The sequence below is a fragment of the Paramacrobiotus metropolitanus genome, unplaced genomic scaffold, assembly GCF_019649055.1.
Source record: "Paramacrobiotus metropolitanus isolate TYO unplaced genomic scaffold, Prichtersi_v1.0 Parri_scaffold0000073, whole genome shotgun sequence".
Classification (NCBI taxonomy): Eukaryota; Metazoa; Tardigrada; class Eutardigrada; order Parachela; family Macrobiotidae; genus Paramacrobiotus; species Paramacrobiotus metropolitanus.
In genome coordinates this window covers 581,250-599,874 of record NW_026570293.1, presented here as the reverse complement: position 1 = coordinate 599,874, position 18,625 = coordinate 581,250, and the positions used below count along the sequence as shown (strand labels likewise).

Genomic DNA, 18,625 nt, shown 5'->3' with positions numbered 1-18,625 from the left:
TTGCATCTCGTTAATTTTGTGAACAAGATTAAAATCAAGAGCTTTTTTGAAATACATAATATAACGATATCGGAAGTACATGCACCAAAGCGTACCCGAACCCGAAAAAAACCTTTTTGTTGAGCGTAGCTCTCCTTTCTTTCATAAACCATATTTCATAGGCACACGAACCCTTGCACAGCCGTGGTATATAATGCAAACATAAGTATTTAACCATTCAGTTATTCAATCAACTTTATAGAACTGAAATCTTGTATATCATACGGAAAGTAAAAAGATTCAAAAGCTCATCGCGATGAACCACTAAAACTCGTTTAACGGAAGTCTTCCAACAAACGTGCAGTATTCCCCATAACGGTTTTCCGCACAGCTACGTAGGCCAGATCGTTATGTTATCCGACATGGGCTGCTTTCCGGGCAGCCATTTCATCGCGGCTAATCCGGATATAAACGAAGCCCACCGCAACCTTTTGGTCTCCGATTCGAACAACGTGGGAATCGCGTTCAGCCGCTATAGAGTAATACTTGGCTGTCTTCCAGACACCATCAAAAGCAAGAATCGCTTGGCCCTTTTTCAGGATATCCGACGCCCGCACAATCTGATCTCGCTCGTTTATGGTCACCGATCTTCCCACCAGCTGGACCGTAACACCGTCGTCTTCGATGCCGCTAACTTCACCCGCCAGCCAGTTTGCATCCTCAGGCTGAACAAAAACACGTTCATGGCACTGCAAAGTCCACCCGCAACCTGTACGGGGCTCGGTCGGAAAGGCGAGCGGCGGTTTCACTATGGCATGTTTGTATTTATAGAGCGCCAGTAGTTCGCTTTCCGAAAGCAGTTCACTCTTAAAACAACAGGTGCATAGATTGAACTTTGAGGAAGAAACTCGCGAAAAATATTACATCATAGCATTTTGCCGGCAGCTTTGTGGTCAAGCCTCTGGCTGTAAAACCGGCATGTTTAGCTGGTTTCATTTCTTAACTTCCTAGCATGGGTACGAGTACCTTTTATTTCATTAAACCAAAACCAAAAACTGGCATCAAGTTTTGAAATTTAGCAACAATTTTTATAGCAGCAAAATATACAGGTCTTCTGCAAATGAAGTTTGGCTAATCGGAAGTTTTTCGCATTTCTGACATTTTCACAAAATGGATTCGCGTACCGAACACCAGAGCCCCGATATTCTCCGTGCTGCGGCACATGAGAAAACGTGATAATTAATGTTTTTGTACAAGCATATACACGAGATTAACGAAATTAAAAAATCAAGTTTTCCCATGTGGAACAACGCAGAGAATGTTCCATACTCTTTTAACGATGGTTACACCGCAACATAGGAGTCATGAGTATACCACAACGGCCGGCAGTGCAAGAATATTCTGCCTCTGGTGTCCGGTACGCAAGTCCGTATTGTGTCCAGAATGCATAAACGCGAAAGTGCTGCAGTTTCGTAATGCGAGAACATAGTTTCGCCATCCTCGGCATGCACTGACCTTCGCAGGCCCGTTGACCAGCTGAGCATCGGTGAGCAGTGGGAAGCGGACCAGGAACAAAACTGAGCCCAGCATCTGACGCCGATTATTGCCGGACGGTCTCAGGTTATTCCGGCGGCATGCTTCCACCGCCCATCTGCAAATACAGTGGAACCGACATGAGTGAGTTACATACAAGTTGTGACGTTTTTCCGTTCCCGTCGGATCGCCACACTCAAAGACCTGTCGCTCGTATCGACATACTTCTCCACGGCCGTATAGATGCTGTTCTCATCCGCCGATAGGGTTTCCCGCTGCACCACCATCTCCAGTGTATTTTGACTAATCAGCAGAAACTGCTCCGATCGCAAAACCGTTTCCGTTAACGCATCCGCTATCTCCAAGCACTTCTCCATGAATGCAGGCACGCTGTCGTGTGGATAAGGTTTAATCTGCCAAAAACAGTGTGCATCAAGATCATCGCTACGCGCTGAAACTGTTCAGCGTTGGAAGACTGCCGTAAACCTCACAATTTCCAAGTACGCCAAGCAGGTGTCGGGTTCCAGCTGGATGAGGACAAACTGCAGGCACAAATCCATAAGTAACGGCAAATTATACTTGTCCGCGCAGTAGATAACGTGGAAGACGTTCTCCACTCGCAAACTATCCTCCACGGAACCAGTGTACATATACCTGCAAAAAAAGATCATCACTGTTTTCTTGAACTCGCGCCATGTTTCGTGGTCGTGGGAAGCCATGATGGCAAATTTAGACACGAGGACACCAGTAACAAGCGGACAAAACAACACAACAGGACAACGTTCATATGAATGGACAAAACAGCACAACAGCAAGTACACGAGCATAATCGAAAACGCATCCGGCAGAACCTCCGTGATGTCGATAGACTTCCCACGTGTTTCGGGCAGCCCTCCATTGAACATGGCGTTAAAAACGTCGCTGTTCAGGCTGAGGATGAACCTAAAGTCGAATGCATGGCCGTTATTCGAGGTGGAGCTGGAGCCTAGAGGAACCTCACTTGTGAGCCGGAAAGATTACCACGTCGCCGTACTCGCGTCCGACGGAGAACTCCACATCAGCCATCTGTCCCGTCTCCAAAGCATGGTGCAACAGATTGCTGATCCCAGGAACGCTGCGCCGCCAGTCGGCAGCCGCGGTTGTTGAACCGTTCTTGGGCATGGTCAAATCCACAAAAAAATTGCAACAAGAGAGTCTACTGGAACAATAGTTTGCTTGTTGGTTCGCAACAGGGGAGCGGTTTTCAGCTCCCGTTCTGCAAATTATTCTTACTCTGTTTACGTCGGACAGAGCTATAAAAGAAGCTGAAGAGAAATTATCTTTGTATTACGGTAACCAAACTTATACATGAAGGAGGATAAACAAACAAACAAACCTGACGATCATGTGTCGGTAACAAAATAGTCAGCACAAGGCTGTGACAACTGACAAGTTTAGCGCTGTGTCAAAACGCGGAGGAAAAAAAATACTTATAGCCGTCCCCGCGTCCGATCACTTCGGCCGCACAGGTTCACTTCGGTCGGCGTTCATTTCGGCCGTGGCTCACTTCGGCCAACACTCAATTCGGCCAACGCTCATTTCGGCAGATGGACGTTTCGGCCATCATAGCTTTTCTTGGGTTCTACGTTTTGTAGGTTTTTCTTAGATTTTCTTACATTTTCTTAGGGTTTTTAGGTTTAATATGGTTTCTTAGGTTTTCTTAGATTTGTTTTGGCTTGTTAGTTTCTCAGGTTTTCTTAGATTTGTTATGGTTTCTTAGGTTTCTTAGGTTTTCTTTGCTTTTCTTATGTTTTCTTATGTATTCTTAGGTTTCTCAGGTTATTCTTATGTTTCTTAGGATTCGTAGGTTTTTTTAAGTTCCTTATTTTTCTTAGGTTTCTTAGGTTTTCTCAGGTAATCTTAGATTTGTTATTTCTTAGGTTTTATTTGATTTTCTTATGTTTTCGTATTTATGCTTAGGTACGGTTAGGTTTTCAAGACTCTCCCATGAAAGTAGACTTCATGACTTCGCACCATCGGCATTCGGCATTATGACGGTCGACGAGGTGTTAATCTGTACAACCGGGAAAGGGAGACATGATGGCGACACCGTGACAGTAACACTTTAAAAACTGCTCAAAAAAATTTTGCGTGCAAAATGAAGCTGGAAACATCAAAATTTCGCGTATAACGAGAACTTAGCTAGTTTCACGTTGGAGATTAAAAGTTTTGGTAAACCGTATTTCTGCCGAAATGTACTGTGGCCGAAGTGAACTGCGGCCGAATTGAATGACGGCCGAAGTGAACTGCGGCCGAAGTGAATGGCGGCCGAAAACATTGGCCGAAATGAGCGCGGCCGAAATGAAAACGGCCGAAGTGATCGGTAGCCACCCGTCCCAACGAGTCAGCAACATCTGGCCAATGTACTGCGGTCAATGTTTCGCTCAGCTAAACATTTGACCAAGCTTGTCTGATTCATCGCTCGAGGTCTCTTCGATTTCAATCGCTGAAACAACCAACACCGCATATATATGTTAGTTAAGAATTAGCGGAAATTAAATTACCGCTGAGGTCGTGTTCCCTGTACCACTCCCTGTACTCACCGGCACCGCAGTGTGCCGAGCGCAACTGCGTTCGATGTCGCTTTCTGCACTTTGCATTTTCATTTTCAACGGCATCCTGTTTTTCGCTGGTTCTCGTTTCGATTAGGTGTTCTCGTTCTCGCTAGTTCTCGTTCTCGTTTCGACTGATAAAACTTTTGAGTTTTCTTTTACTATGGCTGGGGCGAAGAAAGGTGCCACGCGCGGCCGTAAACCCAATTCAAGAAGAACTCGTTCGGGCCAAGAAGCTGGCAGCAGCACGCAGCAGCCAAAACCACGACCCAGTCGTAAGCGTCGCCGATCAGCATCTCCCGCAGTCCGCTCCGAAGTAGTAGTCGTCGATCAGCTTCAACCTGACTGGAAGAAAATGATGGAACGCCAGAATCAACAGCAGCAACAAATTCAGCATCTCATTGACATCGTTACACCGCTGGCACCGAAGGGACCCGGAGAACCGCGAGCAATCTCACCGGCGACTGTCGCCTCCGGGCTGCAAGTTGAATGCCTGCCAAGCGGAGAAAGGAATGTCCATCGAAGGGATGCGAGCCACAGACGCGGACGACGTTATCGAAAAGAAGGTAAGAGTCACAGTCATACAGACTCGTCTTCCTCTCGTAGCCGCTCCCCGGGTCGCCGCCCCGTCCACGAACGCCTAGGCCCTCACCCGAAACGCGTTCACGGGCTGGGAGACCATTACGGAGCATCAACGTCGCGAGGTCAGCCCTACGATGGAGCGAAACACCTAGTTTCGGTCCATAGTCCCGTTCGACGGCGCCTGCTAGACCCATCGCGCTACGTGGACTTCGACGATCTTCTGCGAAAGAACCGCGTAGAAAAGCCGAAACACGGAGGCTCGAAGCTGCTGATGTCAAAGGGCAGCGTGGTCCTGAAGCCGAATGAAACACGAGCAGTGGTCGACTCTTTTTCGTCCTGGAGCGAGTCATTCTCCGTGTTTATGGCATATCGGATTACGGAAACCCCGCAGGTGGCCACTGCATTGTGCAGATACCTGCACCTGATCGCGGCGTATGTCGAACGGGGAGTCCCCACAGCCCACTGGATGGAGTACGACCGGCAGTTCAGGTCGCTTATGACCATCCATCCCTTCGAGTATGACATGTGGGCCCGCCAGCACGACGACACCTACACGGATTACATCCAGAATGCGGCGCCGGAGGAAACCACAAGCGAAAGTGCAGCGGTGCCGGGAACGAAGAAAACTGCCGCCCCGTCGGATAAATGCCGCAACTGCGGACAACTAGGCCATTTCATCGCACAGTGCCCGTACCCGCGCAAAGGCCAGGTGGGATATCAGCAGCCCTTTCGGCCCGCCCCAGCAGCGGGGGGCGAAGTCTGCCGCAACTACAACCGGTCTAGTTTCTCGGAGCCTTGCGGTGCCGGTCGCCTCTACATCTGCGAGCGCTGTCACGAGAAGGACCATAAGTCACCACAGTGCAAATACGGAAGCCGTTGACCATGCGACAGTGCCTGCAAAGGCTCAGACGCCGTTGCGTGCTGAGGCCTTTGAGAGACTGCTCGCCACACACCCAGACGCCTTCCTCCGACGTTCCGTGGCCGAAACGCTTCGTTTTGGCGCCGACATCAAGTACCGAGGCCCCCAGATCCCTCGGCGCACGAAGAACTCCCACTCAGCCCGCATTCACCGCGACGCTCTGGTCATCAGCGTCCAGAAAGAAGTCGCCTTGGGCCACTCCGTAGGCCCCTTTGACTTGCCTTCTCTCCCGAACTTTGTGGTAAACGCCCTCGGGTGCCGGCCTAAAAAAGACGGCGGCATCCGCACCATCATGGATCTGTCCCAGCCGGCAGGCCGAAGTGTCAACGACCATATTGACGGCAGTGAACTTCCCCTGCAGTACTGCTCCGTGGACGATGCCGTTCGGCTGGCCACAGTAGCAGGCACTGGCGCGATTATGGGCAAAATGGACATCAAGTCCGCCTTCCGGCTCATCCCCGTCCGACGGGCTGACTGGAACCTCCTGGGCTATTCTGTTAACGGTAAGTACTACTTTGATGTAGTATTACCGTTCGGCTGCCGCTCCTCCCCATACATATTCGAGTTTTTCTCCGCCGCAATTCATTGGTGCGTGGAGCAAAGAGCAAACATCCGCTCCCTACTTCATTACGTGGATGACTTCCTGTTCGTCGGCAGTCCCGGAAGCAGAGAGTGTCAGTCCTTAATGAAGTCGATGCGCGAAGTATGCAGCGAGCTTAGGGTACCGTTGGCAACGGACAAAACCGAAGAACCCGCAACTCGGCTCATATTCCTCGGGATCGAGATTGATGCGGTGGCACAGACGCTCAGCCTCCCGGAAGGCAAAATGCAAGACATCCTGGATGCCCTCACAAACTGGCAAGGAAGAGCAACATGTACTCTGGCAGACCTACAGAGTCTGATAGGAATGCTTACTTTTGCCTCGAAATGTGTACCGTCCAGCCGACTATTTACCCGGCGAATGATTGCTCTCCTGAGCAAATTTCATGGGCAGACTCGGATTCCCCTTGATACGGATTTCCACCTGGACCTTGAATGGTGGAGGAAATTTCTACCCAAATGGAACGGCTCGGCATCATTCCTGGATCCAGACTGGACGACCTCCGACGTACTGCATCTATACACGGACGCGTCCGCCACACTAGAAATGGGCGAATACTACAGCGGCGAATGGTTCCAAGCATGCTGGCCGGACTGGCTATTACGGATGAAGCCTTCCATCGAATATCTGGAAATGGTCCCGATCCTTCTCGCCGTTATTGTTTGGGGGCATAGACTGCGACGGAAAAAGGTTGTGTTCCACACCGACAACGCCGGCGCTGTGGAGGCATGGGCACACTTGCGCTCCAGCAGCCCAGGCGTACTCGATCTTATGCGGCGAATGACGGGGGCGGCAGCTGACAGCAACCTTACCCTGACGTTGAAACACGTGCGAGGCGTCGACAACGGTATTGCTGACGCACTGTCTCGTTTTCAAATGGCGCGTTTCCGGTCATGGGCGCCCGGGGCCTGCGAACAACCAACTCCGTTCCCGGACATCTTTCCGAGCCTGCAGGACACATACCGGTCAACACCACGCTGCGCCGCCTCTTGCATGCCCACATCTCCTGTTCCTCGCGAACAACATTCGGGACCACGCTGACCCGCTTCCACAGGTTCTGCCAACTGAACGGCTGGGAAGCACTGCCAGCAGCACCATCTACAGTTGCGGCCTCTGTGGCACAGCTGTTTGAAGAGAATGCTGCCTTCCGAACGATGAAAGATCACCTAGCAGCCATCAACAATAGCCATAGAGAGGCTGGTCTGCTTAACCCTACCGTCGACGACCTGGTGGTGCGCGCGGTGAGCGGCTATAAGAGACTGAACGGACCAAAACCTGACCAGCGACTGCCGATCACGTTGAACCTTATGCGGACACTGAAAACTCGCCTGGCGATCCACCGAGATAGCGAAGAAGCTGTCATGCTGTGGTGTGCCTTCTGCATGGCATTCTTTGGCTTCCTCCGCATCAGCGAAGTCGTCTCCAAAACCAAGCACACGTACGACGCGACCTCCACTCTCCTACTGCGCGATGTGCATATCGGTGAAGGATCCGTCGTTATTTCCCTGAAACGGACAAAAACCGACCAAGGCAGCGACGGAGCATCAATTACGCTCACCGCCACTAACCGGTCGGTTTGCCCTCTACGAGCCGTCAAGGCCTTTCACCAGCAAAGGGCCAAGCAAGCGGACAGCCATGCTCCGTTCCTCCGATTCCAGGACGGCCAAAATTTGACGCGCGCTGCGGTGGACCGCATCCTAAAGTCGCTGCTACACGACCAACCGGACTGCGCCCGATTCAGCACACACAGTTTTCGCATCGGAGCGGCGACAGAAGCCGCTGCGCAGTCGCTGCCAAAGGAGCAAATCAAGCGCGCCGGTAGATGGAAAAGCAACTGCGTTGAGCAGTATATCCGGCCCAGCACGCTCGCGGGACCGAACCTGTACGGAGAAAGGGTTTGTTTGGGGGCGAAGAAACCGGGCACCGGCGGAGGGTGCCGGCAGTGAGCGACCTGTACCCACAGGTAAGACCCTCAGCTGCAATCGGGCACCTCCGGCCATGCCGGCACACTTCAAACTCCACAAACCGCACGCCGAAGTCACCTGCGGACCTATCTCTCGTCACATCTGTTAACGAATCAGCGGTAAATTTAACTGTAGTATACCCAGATACGCTATACATACTTGCTATCAGTACTCGTACTTAAGTATCGTGTGCATTTCTCCTAGAGTACAATACTGCGTGCAGAACCAGCACGTGAGTTGTGTGAAATACGTACCGCCGCAGCTGCGCTGTATTAAATACTGTGTTTAATAACTGTATGCACTGTTATACTGTAAAATTATACACTGTTATTATAAACTGTTATACACTGTTACACTGTGTAGTGTGTACTGTAGAATTATGGTGAAAGGAAGGTATAGTGTCCACACCGTTAGCAACTTAGCGGGCGCTGAGTTCGGAAAAAGTACCTTCGTCACTCGAGCCGGTGGGCTCGAGACAGAGGCGATGGAAAGCGGCCCGACAGAGTGACAGCTTTCCCATGGAAAAATGGAATGAAATCAGACTGCTCCAGGAATCATATAACCGCATTTACAGTTTTGACTCTTGCCTGGATACGGTTAAATGGGCGGATTTAAAATGGAGCGGCGTTTCCTTCAACTTCGTGTTGATCGTTACCGTTTAGGTTTCTTAGGTTTCTTAAGCGCCGCTTTCCTCGCTTAGACAGAGGCGATGGAAAGCGGCCCGACAGAGTGACAGCTTTCCCATGGAAAAATGGAATGAAATCAGACTGCTCCAGGAATCATATAACCGCATTTACAGTTTTGACTCTTGCCTGGATACGGTTAAATGGGCGGATTTAAAATGGAGCGGCGTTTCCTTCAACTTCGTGTTGATCGTTACCGTTTAGGTTTCTTAGGTTCTACATTTGCGATGTTTTATATGTCAAGCTTCACTGATGCGATAGCCTTTTCTCCCACGTTAGTCTATGATCTCGTGCAGGACATCCCTGATTGTTGTAGACATTAAGCTCATTCAACAAACAAAACCATACTTCTGTCTATGAATTTCATAGGCACAGGAGCCCTTGCACACGTTCACCCCGAGGCATGTAATACAAACATAAGAATTCTAACAATCAGTTACATTCTTTCATCTTTATAGAACTGAAATCGTCCACATTATGCAGCAAATAAAAGGATTCGAAAGGTCATCGCGATAAACCACTAAGACCCCTTTAACAAAATAGTCTTCCTACAAACGTGCAATTTTGCCCGTCGCAGTTGTCAGCACAGCTCGCAGGCCTGCTCGTTAGGTCACCCGCCATGGGTTGCTTTCCAAGCCGCCATGTCATCGCGACTAATCCGGATATAAATAAAGCCCACCGTAATCTGTTCGTCTCCGATGCGAACAATGTGGGAATCGCGTTCCGCCGCTGCTGAATAATACTTGGCTTTCTCCCAGCCACGCCGGAAAGCCAGAATCGGTTGGCCCTTTTTCAGGATATCAAACGCCCGTACAATCTGTTTCGGCTCATCGATGGTCACCGTTCTACCCACCAGCTGGGCAGTAACGCCATGTCCTTCAGTGCCGCTAACCTCGCCCGCCAGCCAGTTTTCATCCTCGGGCTGAACAAACACACGCTCTTTCATCCGGAAAGTCACTACGTAACCCGTTCGGGGCTCACCCGAAAAGGCCAGCGGTGGTTTGGTCATGGCATGCTTGTATCGATAGATCGCCAGTAGTTCACTTTCCAGGAGCAGTTCACTCTGAAAAAGCAAACATGCGTTACGGCTGGAATTTAAATTCATTTTAAAATTTAAAAAACATGCTAGAACAGTGGATCGGTGTAAAAACGTTCTTCGTGGTTATGTGCATTTACGTGCGAAATTTGAAGGAGATCGGTCCATAATGAGACTTTTGGTACACCTGAATGCATTTATTTTTTTGGGAATTTTCTAACAGCCATAACTCCCGAACCGGATGTTGCGCGCACAAACGGTTTTCTCGCCTGTGTAAACAAATTATCTGGCTACAAAATGTCAAAAAACAAAAGAAAAAAGGGTTTGGGAGTGCGCGAAAGTGAAAGGTTTCGTGCATGTACACGAATTTGTTACCATGTACCGGGTTGGATTGTAATTTATTTTAAATTAAATTCATTTTTAATTAAAATCTAATAATTTAAATAGTTGGACTACATATTAAATTTAAAATACCAAAGGCTTCGAATGTGAGCGCCGTTCTGGCGGTGGTTTACCTTGGCAGGGCCATTGACCAGTTGCGAATCGGTGAGCAACGGAAAACGGACCAGAAACACAACCGAACCCAGCATCTCGCGCCGGTTACTGCCTGACGGCCTCAGGTTATTCCGGCGACATGCCTCCACCGCCCATCTGCAAGTACAGCCAACGCCTGAGATACACACAACTTTCGACGTTATGCCGTGGCCGTTGGATCCGCTACACCAATAGATCTGTCACGAAAATCGTCATACTTTTCCACGGCCGTGTAGATACAGTACTCATCCGCTGATAAAGTATCCCGCTGTACCACCATCTCCAGTGTGTTTTGACTGATCGGCAGGAACTGCTCCGACTGCAAAACCGTTTCCGTTGACGCGTCCACTATTTCCAGGCACTTCTCCATGAAAGCAGGCACGCTGTCGTGTGCGAACGGTTTAACCTGCCAAAACAATACACATCAAAATCATCGCCACGAGATAAGACCGATCCACGTTGAAAACGTCAAAATTGTCATGAAACTCACAATTTCCAAGTACGCCAAGCAAGTGTCGACTTTCAACAGGCTGCGAACGAACTGCAGGCACACATCCATGAGTATCGGCAAATTGTACTTGTCCGCGCAGTAAATAACGTGGAAGACGTTCTCCAATGCCAGAGTTCTCTTCACGGAACCAGTGTACATGTACCTGCAAAAAAAGTTTCTCAACGTTTTTCTGACACTCGTGGTTTGTTTATTGCGAAGTCCTGATTACACACAACGACACAAATGCGGAACACTAGTCAAAACAATAAGAAGTACTCAAGCATGATGGAGAAGGCATCTGGGAGAATCTCCATGATGTCGATAGGTTTCCCGCGTGTTTCAGGCAGTCCTCCATTGAACATGGCGTCAAACACGTCGCTATTCAGGCAGAGGATGAACCTATAGTCAGTTGCTATGAGCCAATGCATTTTTATTAGTCGAGAGGAGCTAAAGTCTACAGGAACCTTACTTGTGAGCCCGAATGATCTTCACGTCGCCGTGATCGCGCCCGACGGCAAACTGCACATCAGCCATCTGTCCCGTGGCCAAAACATGTTGCAATAAGTTGCTGATCCCAGGAGAGCTGCGTCGCCAGTCCGCAGCCGCGGTTGTTGGAGGGTTCTTATGGTTAGGCATGGTAAAATGAGTCTAAAATCCACAAAAACAAGAGCAGCTTGAACGGTTCAGTCTGTTTGGTGGCTCGCAACAGGGGAGCAGTGTGCAGCACTCGCTTAGCGATTTCTACTCCAACAACTCCACTTACGCCGGGCAGAGCTACCCAAGCAGGTGAACAGAAATAGTTTTGTAGATAGCAGATTAATAGTAAGAGACTAATAGCAGAAGGTTTGGTAGAAAATCAAAATTAAATCGATAGGTGGAGGTCTGGAGGATGAACGACATCTGACGAACACTGAGTGGACGAGTAAGACAGTAACGTAACCGTCAGCACAAAGATAGGAGACAGGCAACAGCGCTGCGTTAGAACAGTTCTAACGTTGAATTCATGATGACCGAAATGAAGATTACAAATACGGCAACCTGTAATGCTAATCTGTGTCATTTGAACTGCCAGTGTAAAATTTGTTTTGTCCTCTATCTGTGTGGTCTTCGGGGTCGTTCCCGGCCATGTTCGGCATAGTTTCCCAAAGGAATTTAAGTTCCAAGCTCACCTTTGTTGTCTGGTGTGTTCATGTAGGAGTAACTGCGTGCAATACCAACACCCACTGCAAGCTAAAATTTATTGTCCTACCGTCTCCAGCTGGAGACAATGCGCTACATGCAATGCGCTAGATGGCTACAAAATCGTCATAACAAAATTTCATCAACGTGTTTTTATTTCTGCGCATAAGAACATGGCTGCAGCACAATTCACAATGGGGAAACGGGATGGTAACTGATTTCAGGGGTTTTCCGAAAATCGTTTCCGGTGCCGATGACTGTAAGGAGAGTTAGGATGAGAGCCAGAATGTGCGCATGTCCCCTTTGCCCTGCAAGTAAGCGCGATGTTGGCAGAAGCGGCTTGTTGAGTAAAACCGAGTGCGTACCTTAACGGACAACATTCCTCTTTCCTGCAGCCGGAAGCGGAGTCCAGCGTCACTGCCAACCAGCAGATCGTGGGTAGCTTGGCTGAGGTGGATGCGGCCGCCCTCACCGTGACTGTTCATGCGGGCCGCGACGTTCACTGTGTCGCCGAACCTGCCAAAATTAAGGCACGTCATCGGCTTCGAAAAACCGCACCCAGGGTCACTAGGATTTTCCATTGCTCCGACAATTCTGTTCCGATTTAGAACGAAACTGTACTTACAGACAGTAACGCGGAACGCGCATGCCGATTACTCCGGCGCAACAAGGACCTGCATCATAGTTAGCGCAATGGAAAATCACTTCAGCTGTAATTCGTACAGTTGGATAAATTGGTAAACGTACCCGAGTGGATACCACATCGCAGTCGCAGTGAAACCGGCTCCGCAGTTCTTTCTTCCCTTGAATGACCATCCATCTTCGATGATGCTTCAATATCTTCGAACACTTTCATCAGTTTAACGGCCATCCGGCAGATCTCTGAAGCATGGTGGTGATCGCCCCGAGGTGGGATGCCGCTAACTGTCTACAACGCAACGGCTTTGAAAAATACTATCTTACGTGAACGAAGGGATCAACGCGCAAGCTGACCATGTAGCTGTCGCGGATCGTCTCCACTTTGTACACGTTCATCTCCTGGATAGCCCCGTCAAAGGCGCAAAATAATGTTGTCACCGTGCCGATGACCATTTCGGGTAGCACGCTGCTCGCCCACGTGACGAAGCCATCGAGGTCCGAGAAAAAGACGCTGACGCAGGGATAATACTCTGCCACCATTACTTCCCGGTTTCGGAGCTGCTCCACCACGGATCTGCGGAAAAAGGTCAAGAAAGATGAGAACTTTAAAATCAAAGACGTCTGAAAAACTTACAAACCCAAGTAACCAGAAAAACCCAAGAAACCAAGGACACCTAAAAAATTAAAAGAAACCTAAGAAACCAAAGAAACCCAGGAATTCAAGAAAAATGCTTGCTGACAATCAAATTTAACGCTGCTTTACGATGGTGGCCTACCTGGGAAGCAGTTCCCTAAGGAGATCATCACACCGCTTCCGTTCCATCTGTAGTTCTACGGTCTTTATTCGCACCGCTTCATCCAAAACCTGCGTATAAGCCTCGAAGCGGCGAATTATACGCTCAACTATACTGCGCGACGCCGACTGACCAGCAACGCGCAACCGCCCGATGCCGGTTAACAGCTGTTTGGCGGTTGGTCGCAATGCGGCGTTGCTGTAGAGACATCTGTTAGCCAGCAGTACCAAACGGCTTTCTGCGTCGTATCCGGCTGCATCCGTTTCCGCGGCTTCCACTTCAATCGACGCTGCTTTGACCGCCAGTCGGGAGGTGGTCTTAGTGGTGTGCTGATGAACGATGAGCAAGAGGATCTGGCCAGCAGCGTACATGTCAGCCGGTAAGCCTTGTGCTTTTTTGGGAGCAGAAAAACCCACGCCTTTGAATAAGGCGTGGCTAATAGCAGCAAACCCGAACTGGCCGATGCGGAGTGTGAAGCGGTCGTCGATGAGGCAGCAGGCGGAACGTAAATGCCCATGCGGTCGACCGATGCTGTTGTGCAGGTAGTTCAGACCCTGCAAATTGTAGCCATTATTTTACTGATGACCAAAGGTCACTTTTGACTTGGGTCGTACCTTGGCTAGATCCCGTGCCATTGACAACTGGAAGTCCTGGTCTAGCTTCATCACTTCCAGGATCATCGGCAGTGACCCGCGTTTGCAGTAGTCAGAGAGAATAAAAGCCCGATGCGGCAAAATGACCACACCCAGCAGCGCGTTGACATTAGGATGCTGTAAAAACAGGCACATTGTCATTTTGGTATGCACTATACAGAAAATAGACGGCTTTGCCGTTCTAGCCGTTTCCATGCACTAAGTGCTAACCGTTGCATCGGGCACGAGCTTCCTCAACAGCGACAGATTGGGTCTTCCTTGGACGTCCATCGTGGTCATCCATACTGTTGTGCTTCTCCATGACACGGGATTGACTACTTCAGTCGCGCCCATCACCACACCGGCATCCAAGTCTTCTTCGCTGAGCAGCCACCAATAGCCGGATCTGATGTTGCGCCCCAGTCTTCTCCTGTTAAAGCACGAACTGCCTTTCTTACAAATTACAATCAGCAGACAAAGAGCCGGCTGCAAGGAAGCAGCGCGACGGTTACCAACGGTTAAACTAACCGGACTCCAAAGAGTGCTGCACAAAATACGATAAGTAGCACCACTACTACCGGCGCAACGATGTTTGCAAAAACGACCCCTGTAAAGAAAGAGTGCCAGTGTCGTTATGAAATGACAGTGGCAAGTGACTGGCAACGAGTGCACTGTGCTGTCTGTGCATGATAACTTTTATGGCCAAATGGCGTCGACTTGCATAATGCACGACACAGTGCTACAGACGATTCACGTGTCCGAGCAAAAGCAGAAAAGTTATGATGAATTTTGGTGCCAGTGACTGCATCGGTCATATTTAACTAATTTGCGGTCGAACATTGGTAACATTACTAAGCGATATGTGTCTTGGGTACAATCCCGAGCAGAATAGCATCGAAGAGATGTTTTTCTTATAAATGTCCTCCTTAGTACTCAGTTTGTACTTACGTCACAAGTTACGTTTGATACTTTTTTTAAATTAATCAAATCAATAAGCGTAATGAAAATTTCGTTGCCCCGTTTTACCTTGGGGTCGACAAGGTCCTTCCGTTCCAGAGAAACCGCACAGGGGGACATCCAGTGGAGGCCGCCAATCTATCTCTGAAGTGTTCTGCCATTCGAAGTTACCACTGACGGCACGATACACGGCAATTACCTGCAATAATCTGACGTGATTGTATACCTTTGCAAACTTCGCCGTTTTTCGCATCCCAGATACTTTCATAATATGAACTCACGTACCGGACACCATAGATACGGTATTCTCTGTGTTGTTTCACGTTAGAAAACTTGAAAATTTTTCAATAATCCCGTGTACAAGCTTGTATAAAAACAGATTATCACCTAAGCAATTTGGAAAATTTTTGTCATGCAGAAAAACGCGGAGAATACCGATATTTCTGCTGTCCCGTAAGTGAATCCGTATTGTAAAAATGTCCAGAATGCGAAAAGTCTCGACGTATATAAAAAGCGTTCATAAACGAGAACGGTAATTACGCTCATATTCCTGGTCTGCGAATCGAACATCCAGATGTCGACATCCATGGTGGAAAAGCCACTAGCATCGATGGACACTTCCTCCTGCGGCAGTTTGAAGGTTTGATTGAAGAAGAGCGAAGCGAGGTGGTCGCCGGTGCAGAAGGCAGCGCGCTGTGCTGTAGTCCCTTTCTGGTAATCTTCCATATTGTCGGCCAGCACTTGACTAATCAGCTCAATGGACGTGTAAGCCTTGCCAGTCGGATGGTTGCTCAATGGCTAAAAAGAGGCAGTATTATCCAGTTTATTGTTCGCTGGGCACAGCTGACATCGCACATCTTGCCTGGAATCCTGGTTCGTAGGTGACGTTGTAGAGGTCATACGTCAGCTGCCGCAAATCGCTGTTCATCTGCCGTTTGTAATCTGTGCCGCCGGATTCATGAAAGGTCATGTAGATAAAGTTTCGCGTTAGGTTCAACATCTGCAGAATGTGCATTTTTATTGTGACGTTTTGATAGTTCCTTCTAATACGAATGATATTACAGACTGCGTAAATGTTTGCGAGAATTTACGTTGTATAATATAATTGTGCCGATTTTGCCTAAATTTTGAACAGATGCAGGCATTTCCCAGCACGATAATGCGATCGGTAAAGGTAAATGGGGTACTGACCAAGGGCGTAGGGTTGTTGAAGAGCGACGCTTTGCCGTAGTAGCTATTTTGGACAGGCTGGATACTGAGAAAAACCTGCAAGATCCGGAATGCCCGTGGATTATTAGTTTTTTTTTGTCAATGTTAACAGTAGCCATGATTTTAGGGATCAAAATTTAAGGTAAATAATGAGCGTCTGCTTACGTATTCCCCATTGGTCAATCCTACTCGGCTGGCAACTTCCTATCAAAGATACTCATTTTAAAGCAGACGCGCAGTAATGCAGCACAACGCCGCATAGTTTTAAGCCCCTTATGTTGGTTTGTCAGTGTCAAACTTTAATTAAAATGATCGAAGGCTACACGACCTTCTTAGACAAGTACCGTAAACAGTAATATGTGTATGACCGTACCGTTATCAGATAGGATACGGAAGCTGTTGCAAAAAGGACGAAAACTGCAATGAGAAAGCAATGCGGTCACGCGTAAGTATCACTGCGAAGAAACTACAGGTTGTTGAAATCAGTCAATGAAATGAGCTGAAATTGTTCGTATTGTACTAGATTGTACCCAGCGTGAACGTACCGCGGCTGCTCTCCTTGGCCCGCAGCAAACCGGTGACAATGGAGGCGTTGTCACTGGCCTGGACGGGATACGTGGTGATACTGACGTATGGGTCCACGTGCCCATCACGCAGCGGAGGCCGTTTGGCTGCGTTTAGAATGGTGGAGTAGAAAATGGAGGGTGATTTTGTATCCAAGATGAAGGCCACGTGCGACCAGTTAAAGTTTCCCATGATACGCCATAGGGTGCGCGCCACACTCATTTCAGTGCCGGCTAGGTTAATGGAGTACGCCGGTAAGGACCGCGGCGGAAAGGACAGCAGTGTCGCGATGCCACTACAAATATGTCACATGGTAGAATTGTGAACAGCCGCTCGAAAGGAGAAAGTCACTTACTTGTTGAAAAAGAAGGCATTCCATTCTGGGAAAAACAGCAATAATGTTATATTCAGTTTACTTTGATCGTGTGCCATGAATACTTACCGCTGGATAAACATAGCATTTGGAAGTAGTCTGTACAAGCTGCAAAGCAAAATGTGTCCGAAAGTAACAATTTCTACATGTGTCAGACCACCGATACTTCGAGCTTTACGGCATTGGAAACGCGATTAGTGACTGCACGAATTCAATATAAGAAGCTTGCGCTACACAAATTTTTCAGCACCAGTGCACACCATTACCAAAAAGTTGTTGCTTGTAAGTGCATATTATGCATAGATAGCTGCCGAGAAAGTCCACTGCAGATAAAGCTGAACGAAATTACTACAATTCGGCAAGGTGTTGTTCTATCTGTAGTAAAAAATGCTCGAAACGTAGCAAAAAATCAATTCGTGTGAGCTGTTTTTGTTCAAGTAACAACCCAATGGAAGAACTGTCAGATGCAGTTCGGTGTTTCTTAGCAAAATCGCACTGGGAAAGCTTTTCTAATGGGAAACACATCAAAGTATACTTTGCGCGTGGGCTTACAATGTGTGAAGTATATGTTGCACACTCCCGGCGTGTGCTGGTCCAGATGGTGCATGTAGTAGTAATCCGTGACGTTGGGAACCCCGTAGGTGCCGGCCGTCAGGCAGGACTGGCTGTACATACCCTCCACGGGGCGCACCACAAAGCGCAGTCCCCTTTGAGCATATTTCTCGTTGGCGCGTCGCACGGCCAAATGCATGGCAGCACCGATAAACACCAGCCCCAACGACATACTGGGCTCCAGCATCTGCGCACTAATAATCCGCACCTCCAGCGATGCATTGGTCGGGGGAGCGACGGGGGTGATGTTGTGCAATTCTTGGCCGTGAATGGGCCAAAGATAAAGCAGAATACATAGGCTAAACAAGGAAGCGCTGTGGCGGCTCATTTCGGTTACCGATGCAGACGAAAGGTTGTTGCAAGTTTTATCGGGCATACACTGCTCGTAAATTTGCGCCACGTGCAGTGATATGGAAGGAATTCCGTCATGGATGATTAAGCATAGCTCACCTGTTACGCAAATAAAATATGTATATCAGAAATTTCCGCTCGCGAAAGGGGAAGTGAAACCGCTCTTAGAGCTGAAAGAAAACATTAAATCGCGAATAGTTGAAATTTGCTGGCTTTCTTCAGTAGTCACGATGACAGAGTCAGGCGCACAGTTACTCTTGTTTCGCCCTGCTCGTGTTATTTTCAGTATAGCATGTGGGATCCTCACTTCCGGTACATGTTTTCTCCAATTCTTCTTGACCCTGGGCAGGCGGTCCAAGGCCAGAAAAAAGTGGCCATTGCGCCTATTATGTGGGCTAATTAA

General features: G+C 48.7%; 3 protein-coding genes across 5 annotated transcripts; all 3 read right to left on the bottom strand.

The window, feature by feature from the left end:
* Positions 1-269: 269 nt before the first annotated feature.
* LOC129595052 (BTB/POZ domain-containing protein 6-B-like) lies at positions 270-2,855 on the bottom strand. Its single transcript, XM_055491959.1, has 6 exons — positions 2,513-2,855; positions 2,332-2,454; positions 2,004-2,166; positions 1,738-1,925; positions 1,495-1,630; positions 270-845 (listed from the first exon to the last, which is right to left on the bottom strand). Exons 1-6 carry the CDS (start codon positions 2,671-2,673, stop codon positions 393-395), a joined length of 1,224 nt encoding a protein of 407 aa, XP_055347934.1. The 5' UTR covers positions 2,674-2,855; the 3' UTR covers positions 270-392.
* A 6,452-nt stretch (positions 2,856-9,307) lies between these two features.
* LOC129595039 (BTB/POZ domain-containing protein 6-B-like) lies at positions 9,308-11,808 on the bottom strand. Of its 3 annotated transcripts, none has more exons than XM_055491946.1 (7): positions 11,676-11,808; positions 11,382-11,560; positions 11,189-11,311; positions 10,913-11,075; positions 10,641-10,828; positions 10,404-10,539; positions 9,308-9,915 (listed from the first exon to the last, which is right to left on the bottom strand). In XM_055491946.1, exons 2-7 carry the CDS (start codon positions 11,546-11,548, stop codon positions 9,463-9,465), a joined length of 1,230 nt encoding a protein of 409 aa, XP_055347921.1. In that variant the 5' UTR covers positions 11,549-11,560; positions 11,676-11,808; the 3' UTR covers positions 9,308-9,462. The 3 variants fall into 3 exon arrangements, with proteins under 3 accessions (XP_055347921.1, XP_055347920.1, XP_055347922.1); XM_055491947.1 differs by having other exon boundaries at positions 9,648-9,774; positions 9,834-9,915; positions 11,382-11,784; XM_055491945.1 differs by having other exon boundaries at positions 11,382-11,784.
* Positions 11,809-12,300: 492 nt separating this feature from the next.
* Positions 12,301-18,199, bottom strand: LOC129595029 (atrial natriuretic peptide receptor 1-like). Its single transcript, XM_055491933.1, has 18 exons — positions 17,812-18,199; positions 17,329-17,367; positions 17,242-17,266; positions 16,868-17,181; positions 16,696-16,739; positions 16,305-16,379; positions 15,976-16,113; positions 15,654-15,911; positions 15,183-15,312; positions 14,685-14,763; positions 14,388-14,586; positions 14,139-14,294; positions 13,507-14,078; positions 13,085-13,304; positions 12,839-13,019; positions 12,717-12,765; positions 12,457-12,607; positions 12,301-12,399 (listed from the first exon to the last, which is right to left on the bottom strand). The coding sequence occupies exons 1-18, from the start codon at positions 18,197-18,199 to the stop codon at positions 12,361-12,363; spliced, it is 3,057 nt and encodes a 1,018-aa protein (XP_055347908.1). The 3' UTR covers positions 12,301-12,360.
* Between the last annotated feature and the right edge of the window lie 426 nt (positions 18,200-18,625).

Excerpts from the sequence above, each read along its gene's own strand:
- LOC129595052 (XM_055491959.1), bottom strand. The coding sequence starts at position 2,673 with ATGCCCAAGAACGGTTCAACAACCGCGGCTGCCGACTGGCGGCGCAGC. Across the intron at positions 2,167-2,331 it reads GCGTTTTCGATTATGCTCGT|GTATATGTACACTGGTTCCG; the intron begins GTACTTGCTGTT and ends CTTTTTTTGCAG. Across the intron at positions 1,926-2,003 it reads GCTTGGCGTACTTGGAAATT|ATTAAACCTTATCCACACGA; the intron begins GTGAGGTTTACG and ends TGTTTTTGGCAG.
- LOC129595029 (XM_055491933.1), bottom strand. The coding sequence starts at position 18,199 with ATGAGCCGCCACAGCGCTTCCTTGTTTAGCCTATGTATTCTGCTTTAT. Across the intron at positions 17,182-17,241 it reads AATGCCTTCTTTTTCAACAA|TGGCATCGCGACACTGCTGT; the intron begins GTAAGTGACTTT and ends ACATATTTGTAG. Across the intron at positions 14,587-14,684 it reads GCAGCACTCTTTGGAGTCCG|GAGAAGACTGGGGCGCAACA; the intron begins GTTAGTTTAACC and ends GTGCTTTAACAG.
- LOC129595039 (XM_055491946.1), bottom strand. The coding sequence starts at position 11,548 with ATGCCTAACCATAAGAACCCTCCAACAACCGCGGCTGCGGACTGGCGA. Across the intron at positions 10,540-10,640 it reads ATCTACACGGCCGTGGAAAA|ATGGGCGGTGGAGGCATGTC; the intron begins GTATGACGATTT and ends CTGTACTTGCAG. Across the intron at positions 9,916-10,403 it reads TGGTCAATGGCCCTGCCAAG|AGTGAACTGCTCCTGGAAAG; the intron begins GTAAACCACCGC and ends TTGCTTTTTCAG.